This window comes from Mustela nivalis, assembly GCF_964662115.1.
Source record: "Mustela nivalis genome assembly, chromosome: 5".
In the NCBI taxonomy this organism is placed as follows: domain Eukaryota; kingdom Metazoa; phylum Chordata; class Mammalia; order Carnivora; family Mustelidae; genus Mustela; species Mustela nivalis.
This window is the reverse complement of record NC_139024.1, coordinates 55,875,528-55,894,718: the sequence shown is the minus strand read 5'-3', so window position 1 is coordinate 55,894,718 and position 19,191 is coordinate 55,875,528. Positions and strand designations below refer to the sequence as shown.

General features: G+C 39.1%; 1 protein-coding gene across 4 annotated transcripts in view; it reads left to right on the top strand.

Annotated features, from left to right (window-relative positions):
• Positions 1–19,191, top strand: part of GRM1 (glutamate metabotropic receptor 1) — a 413,465-nt gene that overhangs the window by 329,359 nt on the left and 64,915 nt on the right. For all 4 annotated transcript variants that reach the window (XM_082730357.1, XM_082730358.1, XM_082730360.1 and 1 more), the window contains exons 4-5: positions 12,012–12,258; positions 17,854–18,022. In XM_082730357.1, the coding sequence (XP_082586483.1) occupies positions 12,012–12,258; positions 17,854–18,022 (416 nt within the window). The remainder of the gene's footprint in view (positions 1–12,011; positions 12,259–17,853; positions 18,023–19,191) is intronic.

The following is a 19,191-nucleotide window of genomic DNA, read 5'->3' as shown; positions in this document are numbered from 1 at the left end:
TGTAGAAATAAACAGTTGTAGGGCTGGGGCAGGAAATGCCAAGATGAGCCTAGAGCATCCTGCAGTGCCAGAAAGTAAGGAAGTGCTTAAAAAACAAAACAAGTTATATGTTAAAGGGACGCTAGACTCAACTGAAAGACTATCAAAGCCCAAAGAGCTTTCCTAAAGCTGAACAATTTAAGCAACAAAATAAGCAATATAATATTGAATTATAACCCAGAGTTTAAGATATACTCACAAGTCCATGTTTATATACATAAATTATATACATATATAAATTATATTATAAGTTATATATATATAAATTATATACATATATAAATAAATTATATATATATTAAGTTAAAAAAATAAATGGGGAAGAAGAGATAAATCTATACAGAAGAATTCCCAAAATACTATGCCCTGCTCTCAAGAACGTGGAGAAAAATTTCCCATCCGCTAGGTGTGGGATACACTTAGTGACTTTCTTTCAAAGAGCACAACATTAAAAGGGTATAAAAAGAGAAACCTGGTAAATACTATCTTATCCAGGTGATCAGTGTTAATATCATCAGTAATGTGTCAATGTGTTCATATGTTAATATTAATATGTTGTACTGAGAAAGACACTTCACCTCTGTGGTCTTTATCCCAAAACCTACAATCCCAGTCTGACTATGAGAAATACATCTGCCAAACTCAACTTTAGGAACTTTCTACAAAATTTCTGACCAGAAGTTCTAAAAACTGTCAAGGTCGTCAGAAATAAGGGAAATTCAAGAGTTGTCACAACTGAGAGGTGCCTAAGGAGACAATATAAATGAATGAAATGTGATATCCTGAATGAAATCCTGGAACAGAAAAAGGAGAACTAATGAAATATGAAAAAAAATACAGAGTTCAGTTAATACTAATGTACCAGTCTTGGCTTATTAATTGTGGCAAATGTAACACAGCAATATGAAATATTCACAACAGGAGAAACTGGGTGCAGAGTACATAAGAAGTCCCTGATAAAAATGTGCAAATTTTCCTTAAAACTTCTCTAAAATACAAACTTTGTTTTTTAAAAAATGTGCAAGAATTACATCAAACCTGGCCCAGCATCACATACAGAGACAACATGATCAAATGCTTGCTACGTGACAGGAATTTAATTAGATGCTTTACATGTATTATCCATCTTACCATGACTTATGAAATCAGTGATATTACTCTATCTGGCTTACTCACAGAAAAATCCTGGAACTAGTGGGTTGAATGACTTGTCCAAGATCACACAGCTGGATAGTGGTGGTAACTCGACTGACACCCAGCTGGTGTGACTCCAGAGTTCTCATTCTTAAGTATTATGTCTCTCTGTCTCTCACTTAGCTGTAATCCAATAGTGATATTTTACTCAGCAGGTTCATGGAAAGATGTGTATTTGCCACCACAGGAATAAATGTTTGTGTGTGCAAAATAAAATATGCCCTTGCTTATAGATTATATAATCTTATTATAAAGAGGACTTCCACACATTTCATCACATTGTGAGGTCACCATAGTTCATTTCACATGGAAGGTGTAGATATACCGGCAAAGTATTTTGCATGTCTCTTTCATATAGATGTTCCATTCATTACTACATAGGGAAAGTTAAAAAGCAACAGACAAAATTATTTGGAAAGAAAAACATCACTAAGAATCAATATACTAGATTCTATGACACTCAGACTGACCTAGTCACAAGAAACTATGAACTGATTTACTAAGGTTTTATCTGTGTTCCCAGACTACTCCAAGGTCAATCCTTCTGGGCACAATTGTTTGTGTGCTTAGCTGGGAGTGTACCTTAGTTTCTGGGGAAATAATCATGGAGATTAACTTAAAAATCTAATTAAATAAGAGCCCTTGAGGCAGGCATATAGTCTTGGTTGGTAATAACAGTTTGGAAGTCACAGGATAAGAACAAACTTAGAGGAGGCTCTTAAGATACCACAAGGAACTCTCTCATGTAGCATATATGTGCCTGTCTGTCACTGTCGTTAACCTGGACTGCTAACCTAAATTATTAGGGTTAGGTCTTTGCAAACTGACCTTGCTCAATCTCATCAAATCACACTCATCAAAAAATGCATTTGAGGACCATATGGAATTTAGCATCGCTGGGCCAATATTTCTGTTGACTGTGGGACTTTTTAAGTGTTTTATGGGAATTTTGCTTTCTAGGATGCCAGGTGTTACACCATTTTTGGATGATGCCTTGATCATGGGATTCAGTTCTACTGAAGTAATTGGGCAATGTATCAAGATTTTTCCCTCATGGCTTCTATTTATTTTTAGATGAGGGTATATGAGACAAGCACAAATGTGTTCAACATGATGCTCTGTCTCCACCTATTTCTTGTTCATTGTACCCAAAGTAGACTTTTTCTCTAGTGAAATAAAGCTGATTATTTTTCATTAGGACTTGGAATTTAGATGAGGTACAAGTGCCTGACTACCCCTTAATGTATCTGATTCTCAAAAAGATAGAGACAAGTATCCACCTCTAGAGAGAAGGAAGAACACAGAAACCTTGACATCCACTGAGGTTCAAAATTGAGACAGCAGATAAAATGGGCAGGGTTAGTCATAACCACGGCTAGATTGAAGGAATGAAGGTTAGATAACTGAAACTCATCATAAAGGTAGGACAAGTCTAAGCTGATACACAAGATTTATACCAAAGCCTGTGTAATTTGAGGATAATCCTAGCTTCAAATGTAAAATTGAGTGATAGTAGAACTCTTTCTAACCGTGTGTGTGTGTGTGTGCACATGTGTGCGTTATGCTTGCACATGCTTGGGGTTAAATAGATACATTTGTGCATTCAAAGTACTGTACTGTCTTGAAGCCTGATATGCTGCAGCATTCTTCAAATGAACATAAAAAAGGCGAAGCTTCCTTCTGATTAACACAAGGCATGCTGAGTCGTCACAGTACTCTGGATGAGTTTAGAAACATGGCACTAGTCCCTCTTCACATTGGGACTGATTTCTTCGATAACTAGAAACAAAAAGGCAACGGTGGGGATGAATTCCACCCTTAACTAGGGATGAGAAAGTCAATGTAGAGGGGCACCTGAAGGTTCAGAAGGTTAAGCATCTGACTCTTCATTTTAGCTTAGGTCATGAACTCAGGGCCCTGAGATCAGGTCCTTCCTCAGGCTCTGTTCTGGGCATGAGCCTGGTTAAGATCTGCTCTCTCAACCTCTGCCCCTCCATGCTGTACTCCTTCTCTCTTTCTCTCCGTCTTTCTTAAATAAATAAATAAAAATCCAATATAGAGATTAGTTTGCTGAGAAATGAGCATTGGAACCAAAGCTTATATATTCATCCTGTATATGTTCAGAAATATTTGGGAAGGATAAAGCAGGGAAGAGATTAAGCAGCATGACACGGTCACATTGATCAAATATGACAGCTGCTTCTAGTGGGGAGGTCAATAGGAAACCCATTAAAAGCCTCTTCTCAAGAATATTTGGCATTGATATTTCAGTTGTGCCCCCTCAAAGTTCACAGAACTTTTATGTGAAGGCAGCAATGATTTCGCTTTCCTCCATAACTGCTGAATCAGAATTACCAGATATGTCTGCAACTGCTTATATAGACTAGAACAGCATAAAAATACACTGGTGTATTTTTCCAAGTTATATTAGTCCAGGGGAAAATTCTTGTTTTGTGTACCAAGGGATACTGTGGTTTATTGGTGAATTTCCATTGCCCCTGGCTTCCTTGAATGTGATAAAGATACAAGTTTTAGAAGCTCAGATTAGCTTGTATACAAAGAGTAAGGATAGCTGGGGGCCATTGTGTTGCCAGAAATGCATGGCAACATATCCCCTATTTCTACTGCCAATTGAAAAGTCACCAACATATTGTCAGAATAGACCCTACCTGCAGTAGAAACACACCTTACCTGTTTCCATGCAGTAAAAGAGTTATTTAGACAGTTGTCTTCTATATTATCTCAATGTTTCTCATAGTGAATGACTGACAGCTCAGGAGAAGGATCATGACCTAACTGAGGCTTGACTATTATTGATGGTGACTAGAATACACTTGAGGACATTCAAAAGGAAACCTAATGTGATGACTATAAGCTATTACTTGAGAAGACTGAATATAACCCAATATAGATGAAGTGTCTGTTTAATACAATTAGTCAAATTAGGAGTACTTAACATCTGTAGAAATAAAATAAACTGTGTATAAATGGGAAAAATGAAGGTTGGGAAGTTCAGGCAATTATTTCAGTCTGAAGCAGTAAGTGAGAAAGTGTTTCAAATCTCTTAAAAGATAGAACCAAAGTTCTGTTCCATTTTAAGCTTGTGAACTGAGGATTGTAGGAGGAGAGCTGTTCAAGGCTCATATCCACCCAATTATCTGAGGGAAGGAAGATCTTAGTACCTGGAATAATAGGAATTTATAATATCTTTTAAAAAATAAAATTTTAATGATAATGCAAGCTTATGTATTTATTTAACAGAATAAGAATTTAATACCGTAGTGACTATATTCTCAGTTTGAAAATCACTCAGCCGTCTATGGTACACATTCCATATGCATTACATATGTTGGACTCCGTGCTGTTTGTATATTTTAAAGAGTCAAATTTTGTGTGACTCAACTCTAAGGATGAGAATTTAGAAAAGGAATCAATCACTGTAAAATTCTAGGCAGGCTTCATGCAGGAGATTGGATACAGACTGCTGTTAAGCAGGTGTAAGACACTGAGTAAAGAAAGAAAGAAGAGGAGGCTTCCTGCATAGCAATATTGACAGAGGTACAAATACACAGTATGGAGGAAACAGTAAAAACCCAAGCCTTGGGGCACCTGGGTGGCTCAGTGGGTTAAAGCTCCTGCCTTCGGCTCAGGTCATGGTCCCAGGATGCTCAGCAGGGAGCCTGCTTCCTCCTCTTTCTCTGCCTGCTTCTCTGCCTACTTGTGATCTCTGTCTGTCAAATAAATAAATAAATAAAATATTACAAAAAAAAAAAAAAAAGCCCAAGCCTTTATAATAACCTGGCTAATAAAGATACCAATAATACTAGTTACCATTTATTGAACTTTAAATAGCCAGTCAGAGAGTTTTAGACAAAGTAATAAGCTAAAGGGAGTCCCGGCAGGCTTTCAGTACAGAAGGCTCAGGCTTCTTTCTGGCACCATCACTCCTTCTTAGGCCTTATTTTCTAGATGGTTGCCTAGCCCTCAGTGACTGTTTTCAACAGGCATAAGCTCAGGGTCTTATTCTAACTCAGTGACACTCATGAGGTCCTGAGGAAGATAGGTGAACTTAAACTTACCACAGAAGCTGCTAGGGAAGGTTCTCAGACAGAAATATAGGGAGTTAAGTGTTGGACTGAGCAAATGATAAAGCCAAGAGCTCAAGAATAGGAGGAATAAAGATGATTCTTGTTGAGTTGAGGGATGTAGCAGATACTATTTCCCAGAACACCTTTCCCAGCCAGAATACTCATAGCCCTGATATGTTGATAACAACTCCCAGCTAAACCCTTCTATGGAGAATTGCTCTCACACAACCTGGAAATTCCTCACCAGGAAGGCTGCACCTCCCTCACCACTTCTGTCCCCCAGAGGCTCTTGGCAAAATGACTGACTGACTCTAAAGTTCAAAAACTGGTTCTCTTGCTAATTCTGTGGTCAATCTGTATTCCAGAGCATACTTGTGGGATCTTTTCTCCAGCTGAGAAATAGCTAGCTTATTACTCAGCCTTACCCTGATTCCCTCCCTTTCTTCCTCATGAGAACACAACTCAATAAATCAGTAGCAAAAGAATCTTTGCCTTAGGTTTTACTTCTTGGGAACTCAAGCTAGATAAGATTTGTGGCCTGGAATCTACTACACCCTAGTTAATAGACTCAAGATTCTATAAACCTTTCCAACTTTTCCACTCCACATCAGATTTGATTGTGGGGCACTTTTCTCAACTACTATCAGCATTGGACCCTTTCAAGGTATCTGCTAAAATGAAAATTCCTGGGCTGTATCATAAATCCACTAAAAAAGCATCACCATTGTTGAGGCTCAGAGTACCCTGGGAGAGCCTCACACACTTTAAAGATTAATAGTGATATTCCAGGGCTTGGAGTAAGAAGAAGTTTATTGATGAAAATCAAGTAGGTGGGGCAAATGGACCACAGGAGTTGGGCACCATGCTGAAGCAGAAGTTGAGGGTTGAATGCATAGCTATCACAATGTAATACAAATAAGAGGAAACTTAGTAGTGAAAGCAACTTTCCCAGAGAGGGATTCAGAACTTAGATATATCTACCAGGGAATTATGTTTTATGTATTTTTCTGTCACTTCCTTGACCCTTAAGATTCCGCCTTATAAAGTAGAGATAGTGAGACCTTCTACCTAACAACTTACATGCATGTCATGGAGATAGACCAAAACAATGTCCTAGGTGCTTTAAACCAGTTGGAAGAAAGGACATTACATAAATACAAATTTTAACACCATTGGTAACTTCCTGGCTGAGTTTCAAAACCACAGTCAAGTTTTGAAACCTCATAATATTCATGAAGCTATAATGAAGTTCAAGAGGCTTCAGATTTAATCTTCAAAATGTCAGTCAATGAAAGGGAAGGCAGATAGTACCTACAAGAATAAGACTGCATAATGAATAAGTTTCTCATTAAATTTTGGTTGAATTTCTAAGGGAAAAACATTTCAAATGAAGAAAAATTCTGTATACAGGAATTCAAGAAAGAATGAGGGACGGTCATATATCACCAGGACCATGTAATAGTCTTGGGCTAAGAGAAAATACAGTTGTCAAAACAAAGGCTTCAAGCTTATGGTGATTTATTAGTGGGAAACCATGAAACCATCGCACACTAATAGCATGTGAAGATGTGGGTAATGACACATTGGTGCTTTCTAGCATACAAAACCACTGCAGTACAGCATACCCACTTTCCTTAGGACTGTTCCACATCCAGCCAGATATAAGCTGGTGGGAAGCATGTATGAGAGAATAGCAGATTTTCATTCTGGCCTTAGCTTATTTATGTTGATTCTTATTTAATGCATCTGTAACTCAGTAACAAATTCTGGCTTTGAAATCTCCATATATACTCAGGAAAAAATAGGGCCAGCTTTCTAGACATCGTTTGAGAAAATTTACATGACATTTGGCGTTGCGTGGCTATGTATAGGTAGTCAATGTTTCTGGGTCCAGCTTCATCAGCTTACAAAATAATTTGGATTCTAATTATGCCCAGATGTTTATATTAAAGATAATCCATAGGTGGAGAACAGGGCCACTCAGTTATAGATGACTGTTGCTGGCATTTAGCAAAGAGGACTAAAGAGTCCAACTTTCTGGTCACTGGTTTTCACCTTCTCGTTTCCCAAACCTCAAACAAGTAATTAGGGTCAGATGTACCTGTGCATTTCACTTCTTTACTTCTGTTCATTCTTGTTAGAAATCCTAATTAGCAGTGAAATGGTTGAAGGAGAAGTGAGCTAAAGAGAGGAAGAGAAAAATCAGTCTGAAGAACTAAAATTTTAAAACAAGAACAGGTGATCTGAGCATTGGAACCAAAGACACAATGTGTCTTTCTAGACTGTGTATGTGTGTGTATGTGTGTGTGTCTTTCTAGACTTGAAGGAAATAAATACTGGAAAGGTAAAGAATGAATCCGTGATTATTTTCTTGAACTCGGTTAAAAAAAATATGACCAGTAATAAAACATGGATACAAGAATTAGCTCCTCAGGATTTAGGCTTTTGTCTTTGGATTCTTCAGATTCATTCACAGCCATTGCAGCCATTGTTTGCACCCATATGAGGACGAGTTTAACTCCCTTCTGGGGAGCAACACATCCTCAATGACAGGACGGGTCCTCGTCAGGAAACCAGAGTCTCTCCTACCAGCTGAATTCTACCCATGACACCAGAAGATTTAGCATCTATGTTTGCCCACATTATCAAGAAATGTAGTACAATCTATTTCTAATTCCTTTCCTGACCATTGTCCCAAATAATGTATAGAGAAAAATATTAAGGTTTAGTGAAGCATGGCTGTCAATGAGAAACCTTTTTTTTTTTTTTTTTCTCCCTATTTGGTAATCTAGAAAATAGATCCTATAACTGAGAACTGTAACAGGGATGGGGAGAAACACTTGTCACTCATATCAAGTGAGAATCCACAATAAGTAAGCACATATTCGAGGCATATCAGTGTCTGTTAAATGCCAGGAGCTACTCCTCTGAGAGATCATATTCCAAGCCTATTAGATGGCAGGGGTAACCAAGATCATTCAAATGAAATAAAAAAAATGTTTTTTTAGAAGACAATATGCTCTGAAAATAGATAAAAAGTAATAGCTTTTAACTTTTTGTGGTAAGCACAATGGCCCCCTGCAGGTGTCAAAATCTCTGCAACCTTTGAATGTTATGTTACATGGCAAAGATACTTTGCAGAGATAATTAAGGTTAAAGGCCCTTAAAAATAAGGGGATTTTTGTGAGATTAAGAGTCACTTATGGTTTGTCTCCCTCCCAATCCCATCTTGTTTCATTTATTCTTCTCCTACCCACTTAATGCCCTGGGGATAAAAATATATGTTTATAAAAAATAAAAATTAAAAAAAAAAAAAAAGAAAAAAAAAATAAGGGGATTTTTTCTGGATTATCCAGATGACCCAATCTAAACCACATGAGCTTAGATGCAGAAAAATGTGGCAAAAGGATAAGTTGGAGAGATTTAAAGCATGAGAAGTACTCTACTCCTCTTTGTCAGAGTGTCCATATGGACAGTGTGAAAAAGTATGTAGAAAACTTATAGGAATAACTGCTGGCTGACAGGTAACAGAGAGACAGGGACCCCAGTACTACAGCTACAAAGAACAGAATTCAGCCAACAACTTACATGAATTTGGTAAGGATTCATCTCCAGATTCTTATGAGATGCTACATGAGAGAACTGAGCCAAGCTATACTGAGCCCTCTAACCTACAGAACTATGTGATGATAAGTGGGTATTATTTTAAGCTGGTAACTGTGATCATTAGTCAAGGCTGATACACATGGTATACTAGCCTCCATCCACCTACAGAAAGTAGATAAGAGACCCCATGGAGAAGACAACTAGCTTTCATAAAATCAAGCATCACAATAAATACTGTAGTGATCTAAGGAATATTTAAGAAATGAAGAAATATTTATTTATCTGAAATGTTAACTGGACAGTGTGCTGTCTCCACTCTACTTCTGTGATCTTTTCTGATTTCCAAGTCATCAGAGACACTGAAGACCTCCTTTTCAACCAACCTGCTGACTTTAAGGCCATCCTTCAAAGGCAGTTGTTGCCCAGACTTTATTTTTTTACTCCCATAATCTCAACTAGACTATAAACTTCTTTGTGCACAAATAATCAGTCTATTAACTTTTTGTACCCCTTAGCATGGCATTGTGCATTCACACAGTATTAGGGATACAATAGCACAAATAAATATCTGATAGATTTATTTATATTTAACCCCAAATAGGTGATGGATCCTGCCTTGTTACAGAATATATGTATTAAGCCCTCTTTGCTCTGGTCAAAACATCAAGAAATTTTAAACAAAGAAGCATTGTAAAATAAAATAGTTAATAGTGGAAATAATAGCAGGTTAACAATGTAGTGTTTAGATGTGGGTAAGAGATGGAAACAAATAAGAAGAAAAAATATTTTTTTAAAATCCAAGATAAAATTGAGATTTTAGGAAAACAACATAGCTGTAACATATAAGGGTTGGTTATGTATGATATGAAATTTATAATGTAAAAAAGATAAGTGAGGACGCCTGTGTGGCTCATTAAGCATCTGCCTTCTGCTCAGGTCATGATACCAGGGTCCTGGGATCAAGTCTTGCACAGGCTGCTTGCTCAGCAGGGGAGCCTTTTTCTCCCTCTGCTTGTGCTCTCTCTCTCTGTCTCTCACACACACAGACAAATAAATAAAATCTTTAAAAAATATGTTTAAAATATAACATTTTAGGGGTGACTGGGTGGTATAGTCAGTTAAGCATGTGTCTCTTGGTTTGGGCTCAGGTTGTGATCTCAAGTTTGTGAGATTAAGCCCCACGTCAGGCTCCATACTCAACTTGGAGTCTGCTTAGGATTCTCTTTCCCTCTCCTTCTGCCTCTCCCAATAATGCGCTCACTCTCTCTCTCAAATAAATAAATAAATCTTTAAAAAAATAATTTTTTAGAAATGTTATATTTCATCTTAAGCTCAACATCAAAGTCAAAGCTCTTTACCATTTCTTCCAAACACTCCTACCTTGTCTCATTTCTCTGCTACTCCGTAGCAGGAAACTTAGTGTCCAGTGGCCTACTAGGATGGAACAAAGAGGTCAGGTGGCTGGGGGTTCAAGGAGCCCCCTATTGTTCTCAGTTCCCATCAACAGCTGAACTCATGACCTTTCCCAGCTTCTAGCACCTGGAGCATACATAGCATAGATCCCTCACTATTGGTCAGGGGTGGTGGAAGGAAAGCCCCCCAAAGAGAGAAGTAATTTTCTGGAACTAGGTACAAAATCTCTGAATTATGCCAGTGATGTGTTTCAAATCTATTTTGTTTTTCAAGCCTATTATCTGTTTTCAACCAAATCCAACTGGGTTCTGAATTTCTTTTTTTTGAAGGTTAAGCAAGCTTTATTTCACACCAAGCATCGAGAATCAAAGTGACCAGCCAGGGCCATCTCTTGAAAAGAGGCAACCCCTCCCAGCCTCACAGACTAACTTTTATAGAGTAAAGGCCATGTGGTTGAGCCTGGCCACATGCAGGTGGCCAATTAAATTACAATTCACCCTATAGTAGCTATATGAACTAGCTTATCACTCTGGTCAGAATTGGCGCCCAAAAGGCAGGGCCCACATTCTTGGGTGGTTAGGGAGGTGCTTTTCTGATTGGATGTCTCCACCTGGCTTGACTCATCCTTGTATTCTGGGCTCTGTTACCTCCCCCTGACCTGGCCTCCCCAATGTGGTGGGGGAAAGGGCCTGGGGGCCCCCCAGAGTACTGTCGTGCACAATAGGGATGCTATAAAAGTTTGCTCAACTGGTCCCCATGGATGACTTCCCTAAAATCAGCAATTGCAGGCCCCCTGGTTTTATAATTACTAATGTTACTTTTTGGCCCCTGCATTATAAATGCCCTAATGTCATTTGTATAGAAAAATTAGGGTTCTGAATTTCTTATCCATGCATAACTCCAAAAGCTTAGACTTCTGATATGGTGCTCATATCTAACTTTATACTGTTCTTGGGAAACTTGCTAGGCAATTGTGAAACTTTGGTCACTGTGACTTAGGTAGAAATGATTGCAGTGTTTTAAAAATTCATGGGTAAAGGTTAAAGGCTAAAATTAAATGTGTAGTATGACTTTTCCATCAAGAAACAATTTACCTGAGTTTCTAATAATCAGAAAATCTGATTCAGTTATTTGTATACTGTCAACCATATATAAGGAGAGATTCTTATTACCTAGTTTTTTTTAATCTGTTTTTTTTTTTTTTTTGGCCATAGAGATCATAAAATTAGTGGAATCATCGAAAGAAAATAACAGGGTTTAGGTAATACACAAACTGAGTTATTTTAGATTATGAATTGTCATAGAGGATATAAAAAACACTTTTTTAGTACCGTGATATAGGGAGACTTTTAATATAAGTCTCTGTGAACCAAGACAGAATGAGTTATTTTCACTGCTCCTTAAGGATTTCCTTGCAATATTTGAAAGTTCTTTATCTTTGCCTCTATGGAGTGTGTTTCATATGTTATGAAACCATTATTGAGTTCAGAAAATAAAATTGAATAAACTATTTGTAGATAGAATTAAAACTAGTTACATGTATAAGGCTAGAACAAGTGGACTTGGCTTTTCCTTCCTCTAAGACCAAATGCTGAAAAGCATTTGAGGATTAAACATGCACTCCTAGATCTCATTATCACAACCCTGTTAGCAGTCTGTTTTGTGTTGCAGGCAATGAAAGCTTAGAAGAAAACTATGTCCAGGACAGTAAGATGGGGTTTGTCATCAATGCCATCTACGCCATGGCTCATGGGCTGCAGAACATGCACCACGCCCTCTGCCCAGGCCATGTGGGCCTCTGTGATGCCATGAAGCCCATCGACGGCAGCAAACTCCTGGACTTCCTCATCAAGTCCACGTTCATCGGTGTGTCTGGAGAGGAGGTGTGGTTTGATGAGAAAGGGGATGCTCCGGGAAGGTAAAGCAGTCTTTTCTATAATGTGTTTGAATACCCATATGGTCCTCTCTGAGCTGAACAGACGGCAACTCTGGTCTCTTTGGTTTCATGGTTCCCAGGTGTTATAAGGATAGATACAACTAGAAAGGTCAAAAGATGGAGCTAATCTTAGATGGAAATTATGTTATAAAACATTGAAAACTTATTGGTGAACACCCACAATCCTGTATTCTTCCAGTGCCACCCTCTTATCCAGCTATTACCCTGGTCCTTCCCTCAGAACACATGGGACCTCCTACAAGCCCAAGAAATGGAAGAAATTATACCTGAGTAGCAGGCTCCTCCCTGGCAGTTCCAGCACCAGATCAGCATCTTTCTGATTGATTGGTCCCAAGGCCATGCTGGTTGTGTAATATTTTAATAAGAGCTTAATATAGGGGGCTCCTGGGTAACTCAGTTTGTTACATGTTCAGCCTTTAGCTCAGGTCATGATCCTGGGGTCCTGGGAACGAGTCCCGCATTGAGTCCTGCATTGGGCTCCCTGCTCAGCAAGGAGACTGGATCTCCCTCTTCAGCCCCTCCTTCCTGCTCATGCTCTTTCGGGGTGTGTGTGTGTGTGTGTGTGTGTGTGTAATAAATAAAGAAATGAATCTTTAAAAAAGAGTAAAAGCTTGCTATATGAAGAGAACCAAGTCCCCCTCATGTATCCTGTTTTCTCAGGCTAACTTATGTTTCTGCTAACATGTGTCTTGAAACAAAAAAGAAAAGAGTTTTCTTTCTGCTGTCAACTCTCTATGGCTTCCAAAGAATTAATCAGGAAGCAAAGAAAAATGAAACCTAACAAATATATATGTTTTTCCCCAAGTCATTTTATACACACTCTGTTCTGCAATAGCTGCTTTTATGATATGTTAGCTCACATGTGACTGATAGAGAATGATGTCAGTTTAAAGAGCAGTTGTGTTCGTTCATATGAATTTTTCTAGGCAAGGGATAATCAGAATCGTGGGAAAAGATTAAAGTCTGCTAAAGGAAAGAAAAAGGCCCTCAGCTTGGCTGCTATACAGTATGCCCACAATCTTGGTTGTTTTTTGTTGGTTTTTTTTTTTTTTTTTCCCTTCTCATAAGCCCTGTTATCTTCCAGTATATGATTTTACGGAATGAGAAATTTTAGGAAAGCATATGTTGTGTTAAAATGGAACATCAAATCATTTAATCCTCATTGCTATAGGCATATCATTATCCTCTTTTACAGATGATAAACTGAGTGTCAGAGAAACTAAGAAACTCACCTAAATTCATGCAGAGAGTCGCTGGTAGAGGCAGTGCCATCCGAATCTGACGCTTATAATCTTTTTGCAACATCACGCTGCCTTTTAGCTAATCCTAAAATTAGGCAAAGATGCTGGCAGCCTGCTTAATGTCATTTCAAAGATACTGTTAGAGACTATCTGACCCTAAGTAATTCTCAACATATCTCTTCCTTCATATAAGCTTAAAGTTCTGTGTGCCATGCTCAGACAACGTTCAGACAATGACGAATTTATCCGATTCCTTCCAGGCTGCCAGTTAGGTAGGAGGAGATGTAGATCCAAATGTGAGTGGGGTGGATTGAATAATTTAGGGCCTGGGGATGTGGAAATCTTCCGGGTGCTGGGCACTCTGGGAAACAGTACCAGCAGGAACAAATGGACCTGAGATTCAGAACACTGAGCACTCTCTCCTTCAAGCCCATGGTTGTCATCCTGGGTTCCAGTGGAAACTAGGCTCCCTAAACTGTCAGATTTGGAATAGAAACCTTCCTTCATGATTCTCTAAGGCAATGTACACAGTGTGCACTCTACAGGACCAGATGCCTTTTAGACGCTCCATACATACGAGTTTCCTCCTGCTCTCTTTATTTGCAAGTTATCCAAAATATAGGCACATAGTTTTAGCTTGTTTTTCCTCCACGTGTAATTACATGTTCAAATTATGAGCTTTCCCCTGGGTTCCTTTTCAAGGATCATTTCCTCATGCTTGAAACTGGTCAGCTTAATCTGCGCTCAGCTTCTGTTTTAACCACCTCCCTCTGCTCGCATGCCCTCTCATACCACCATGCATGCTCTTGGTCCCTCTTGTGATTATTTTAGTTAATCATCATGCAACATAAACTGAGTGCATCAAGAGGATGCTATACAATTGTAATGTACAGCATGAGGATATTCCAAATAAATGCCAACATGCTGAGGAGGGACTCTGGGGTCAAGAGAAAAGAGCAGTGTTCATTAACACACATAGCACAGGGGAAGGCTTCTGTTTAGTGTCTCAGTTTTTTCCCTTGGTATCTTTCAGTATTTTTGTCCTCTGGCTTTTGGAGCTTTTTAAAAACGTGTTTTCATGCCAAAATGTTATGAATTTTTCAGTTTCTAAATGCTAATAAAGTGTGAACTGATTTCTCCTATTGAAGAGCAAATGAGGATTGAAATAAGACTTAGAAAACTTGATGTGAGGGTGCCTGGGTGGCTCAGTGGGTTAAGCATCTGCCTTTGGCTCAGGTCATGATCCCAGGGCCCGCCATGGCATCAGGCTCCCTGCTCAGTGGGAAGCCTGCTTTACCCTCTCCCATTGACCCTGCTTGTATTCCCTCTCTCACTGTGTTTCCTTCTGTCAAATAAATAAATAAAATCTTTTTTAAAAAGGAAACTTGATGTGGTTTTGGAATATAGGTGAGATTCAGTGGGGAGATTCAGTGGGGTGAGGTATGGAGCCCATGACAAGAAAAATATTCTTCAAATGTCTCTGGTGCAAAATGGTAGTTTTATTAAAGCGTGGGGACAGGACCCATGGGCAGAAAAAGCTGCTGCCCAGGCTTTGCGGAGGGGTAGCTGATTATATACTATGGGGTTGGGGACTATAAGGGAAAGTGAGGTTTCGAAAGGATTTTCATATGTTAAGATTCACAGGATACCAGAGGCCTTGCCTTTTTCAAGTTAAGGTTGTTTTTCCCTCTAGCAAGACATTAACATAAGATAGTTGGGAGCTTCCAGGAGGAACATTGCACTCTGCCCACTTCAAGTATCTGTCAATGGGCTGCAGGTTATAAGGACATATAATTGTATCTAAATTTCCTTCTGGAAGCTAGGCTATTGACAGAAATGCTTTGTTCTCGTAGATTGCTAAAACGTTTGTAAACTGGAAGAGACTCATGTCTTACAGGACTGTGATCTCTATAGGTTAACTAATTGCTTTTTCTTAGCTTTAGGGCAGGCAGTGGTGCCTGAGAAATGCCACATACATCCCATCTTGGGGAGGGGTATTGTGGGTTGTCAGCTTCTACCTTGTCCTCAGCTTGCCTTCTGTTTCCTCATCAAACTGATTTATAGGAAAAAGATACTATAAAGCCAGCATTGCACCAAAGTCTTCAGTGAAAATATTTAAGGAGAGTCAACAACAATATGGGGTACAACATAAAAATTAAAGGAAATGAAAAAGGAAATTATTCACCAAACATTCACAATAGGTTCTATAACCATGACTTGAACATGCAAAGTTTTGGAGATGTAGATTAGCATCACTGATCCTCAAGATGTGTAGGAGCCATCTGCACGCGGTTAATAGCCACTTGGGTATCCCTCAGAAAGCTACTCTGCAGAACATCCTGGGATGGCTCCACAGCTAGAAGAATGAGAACCTTTATTTCTCAGCCAAAAGTCAGAACAGCAAAGAGATTAATACTGCGTTCCAGGTGTGCCGGTTTTTCCTTCTCACCTGGTAGGTTCCATTCTCCTGGAAAAGTAGGGGAGAAACTTCCTTTCTTCTCCCAGAGTCCCCTTTCCCTTTAGAGAAATTGCCAGAATGTGGATGTGGAGAAGCCGCTAGCCATCCTGTGGTTGGCAGAATGCATTTGCATGTTAAGAACAGACAGAAAAGCCAACAAAGGATAATAGTTATCTAGATAAAGAACTAATCCAGAAAAAGCCAGTAGGTTTTGGATGCCCGCTGAGATTAATGATAGCTTCCAGGAGTGCTGAGCTAAGGAGGACTCTGAGTCTGAATCTGGTTAGAGAGAAAGAATTGCAAAATGGATTAGGTAAGGGTGTTGGGGGTTGGGAGGTGAAGAAGAGGAATACATGTTCGGTAGTTGCCATCTATTTCTTCCGGTCAAGCACAAAGAGCAAGAAACCATGCCTCTTTTTTTTTTTTTTTTTTTTTTTTTTTTTTTTTTTTAAAGATTTTATTTATTTATTTGACAGAGAGAGATCACAAGCAGGCAGAGAGGCAGGCAGAGAGAGAGGAGGAAGCAGGCTCCCTGCTGAGCAGAGAGCCCGATGCGGGCCTCGATCCCAGGACCCTGAGATCATGACCTGAGCCGAAGGCAGCGGCTTAACCCACTGAGCCACCCAGGCGCCCGAAACCATGCCTCTTAAATTCAGTGCAGGACCGTGAGAACTGTGCAGGTACTGCAGCAAAAAGAATCCCATTTTGCAGAGCAGTAAGAGGGAGTCAGGCATACATTTTTGGGAAACTGCCACATGAGTTACAGCTTACTTGGAGTAAATAGCAACATGGCGGAAAGATTGAAGATTGCCAGAGGATTTCCAATGACTGCGAGAGAGACAGCTTTTGTTCTCCAGTTTTCTTATGGTAATGAACATAACCATAGTATTTTAGGACATTCATAGTAATATAAATATGAGTGATGTAGTGATATTGCCTTACATATGCAATTGTGAAATCGTTTTTTTTACGTGGCTTATGTTAATTAATCCCTACAAGAACCCCGTGGACCTTTAAGAGTTCAGGGATATTCCTAAGTAGTATAATCTATTGCGAAAATGTTAGAAAAAAGATTCTAGTTTACGCATTCTAATGTCAAGTCCAGTGCTCTTTTCATTGCTTTGGAGAATGTTCTCCATTGTCCACACTGAAAAATGATGAGGTCTGGCCCCCAGAGCACACTCAGCTGCAGTGAGCATTTCAAAATGTAGATTTTGCCATAGTGTAGCATTGCAGCATTTGAAATTACTGGAATAACTGACGCCGATTATTTAGATTCAGAAATGTTTGTCCTAATCAGGGAAGAGACCAGTTTAAATGTCAGTGCTCAAGATGTTAAATCCCCAACATCCTTGTTAATTAAAGCTGTGTTTCTCAGATTTCTTGCTTTATTAGCACCTTAAATAGGTTCCAGACTTGGTAAAACTCACTTCTCTTAATCCAGCGTGATGAAAATGACAACTGAATGTGAAAAAGGACATTAGAATGAAAGTAATCAAGTTAAGAAATTAATGTTCTCCAGAATCATGACTCGTTCAAAGAATAAATTAGTGAGTAATGATTTGAAGGAAATGAAAAACAACTCAGCACATATAGGATTATTTGGGGGGAGAATCAACAGAGTAAAGTATAGGAGTAATACATTCTTTAGCAGATATAGACAATACACAGACTGTAGATGAAACACATTTTGGAAAATCAGAGGAAACCTTAGAAATGAAATAAAATATTGACAGGCATTAGGAAGTGCGATGATTCTTGTTCTTAGCTTCCTTCTGGTGTGTCTGTTTACTGAATTTTTCCATTTTCTGCGTCATGCCTATACTCTCCAAGACACATGTGTTGTTTCCTCTGTAGGTATGATATCATGAATCTTCAGTACACAGAAGCTAATCGCTATGACTACGTACATGTAGGAACCTGGCACGAAGGCGTGTTGAACATCGATGATTACAAAATCCAAATGAACAAGAGTGGAGTGGTACGGTCTGTGTGCAGTGAGCCTTGCTTAAAGGGTCAAATTAAGGTAAGCTGACCACAGATGTATTCTAGGACAGGAAGAGACCACCTGCATGGGCCTATATAAAGAAAAACAGACATTTTTCTTAGACAAGACTGCTCAGAAAGGGTGTGTCAAGCTTTCTGTTTTTGTAATTGTGTTTAGCTAAAATTGGGAAAACAGAGAAAGATCAGGAAATGAAATAGGCAAACCATTCAAATATTTAAGAATAGTCCTTATCTGAATTGCAATGATGAGCCAGAATCTTCAATCCAATATAGAAAGCAAGGGGACAAATACTTGAATTAAAAATTAAAACAAGTAAATGTGGAAACCAAAACCAGTGATAATGCTTAGTCATAGTTGTAGCTATTGTTAAAGAAAGCAGAAGCTGAACAATACAAAATAAGTGCATAATAAACATAAAAGAAGTTGAAATGAGCTACTGCAGAAGCTGCTTATCAGTTATCTTTTCACCACCACATTTTTAAATTTTTCCTGAAATTGGCATTTTCTAGCCAAGAGAGAGTCCTCACTTCTTAATTATTCTTAGAAGCTTTTTTTTTTTTTCATCAGCCTGGGGCAAGTGAGTAACCATGATATAGCTGTATGCATAACAGTAGAGTAAATACACATCGCCTTTGGCTGGGCGATCTAGAGAGAATTCTTAGTAAAGAAGACATGGCAACAATGCTCCCTGAATTCATGCTATTTAAAACCAAACTAGATGATACACTAGGAAATGGAGTGTAGGGCAGTGATTGCCAACTGGCAGGAGGATGGATTAAATGACCTGCTAGGTCTTTCCCCTCACTAATTTTCTGTGATTCAACTCTGGGAGCAGACAGGCTGTCACATAAATGTCACCCAGCACAGCTGGGCTGGAGTAGACACCGTGGGAGGTGCTGGCCCCTCCAGCCATGCCGGCCCCTCCAGCCACACCACCACTGCCCTTCTTGGGAGCCGTGGACCGCCCCTGCAGGGAGAAGCCCTGACAGGTACACTGAGCAGTCTGGTCGTGTGCGGAAGTGCTGGTGCAGAAACTGGAAGAGCCTCACATCTGCTGCTCCGTGAAGGCAGAGGATTTGGAAACCGCAACATCTTTTGAAGAGCTATTGTGATGAACTCAAACTCTCAGTGATACTGGATACTCTGAGGAAGCAGTAGACTTCTGAGACCATTCACCCCAGTTTGTT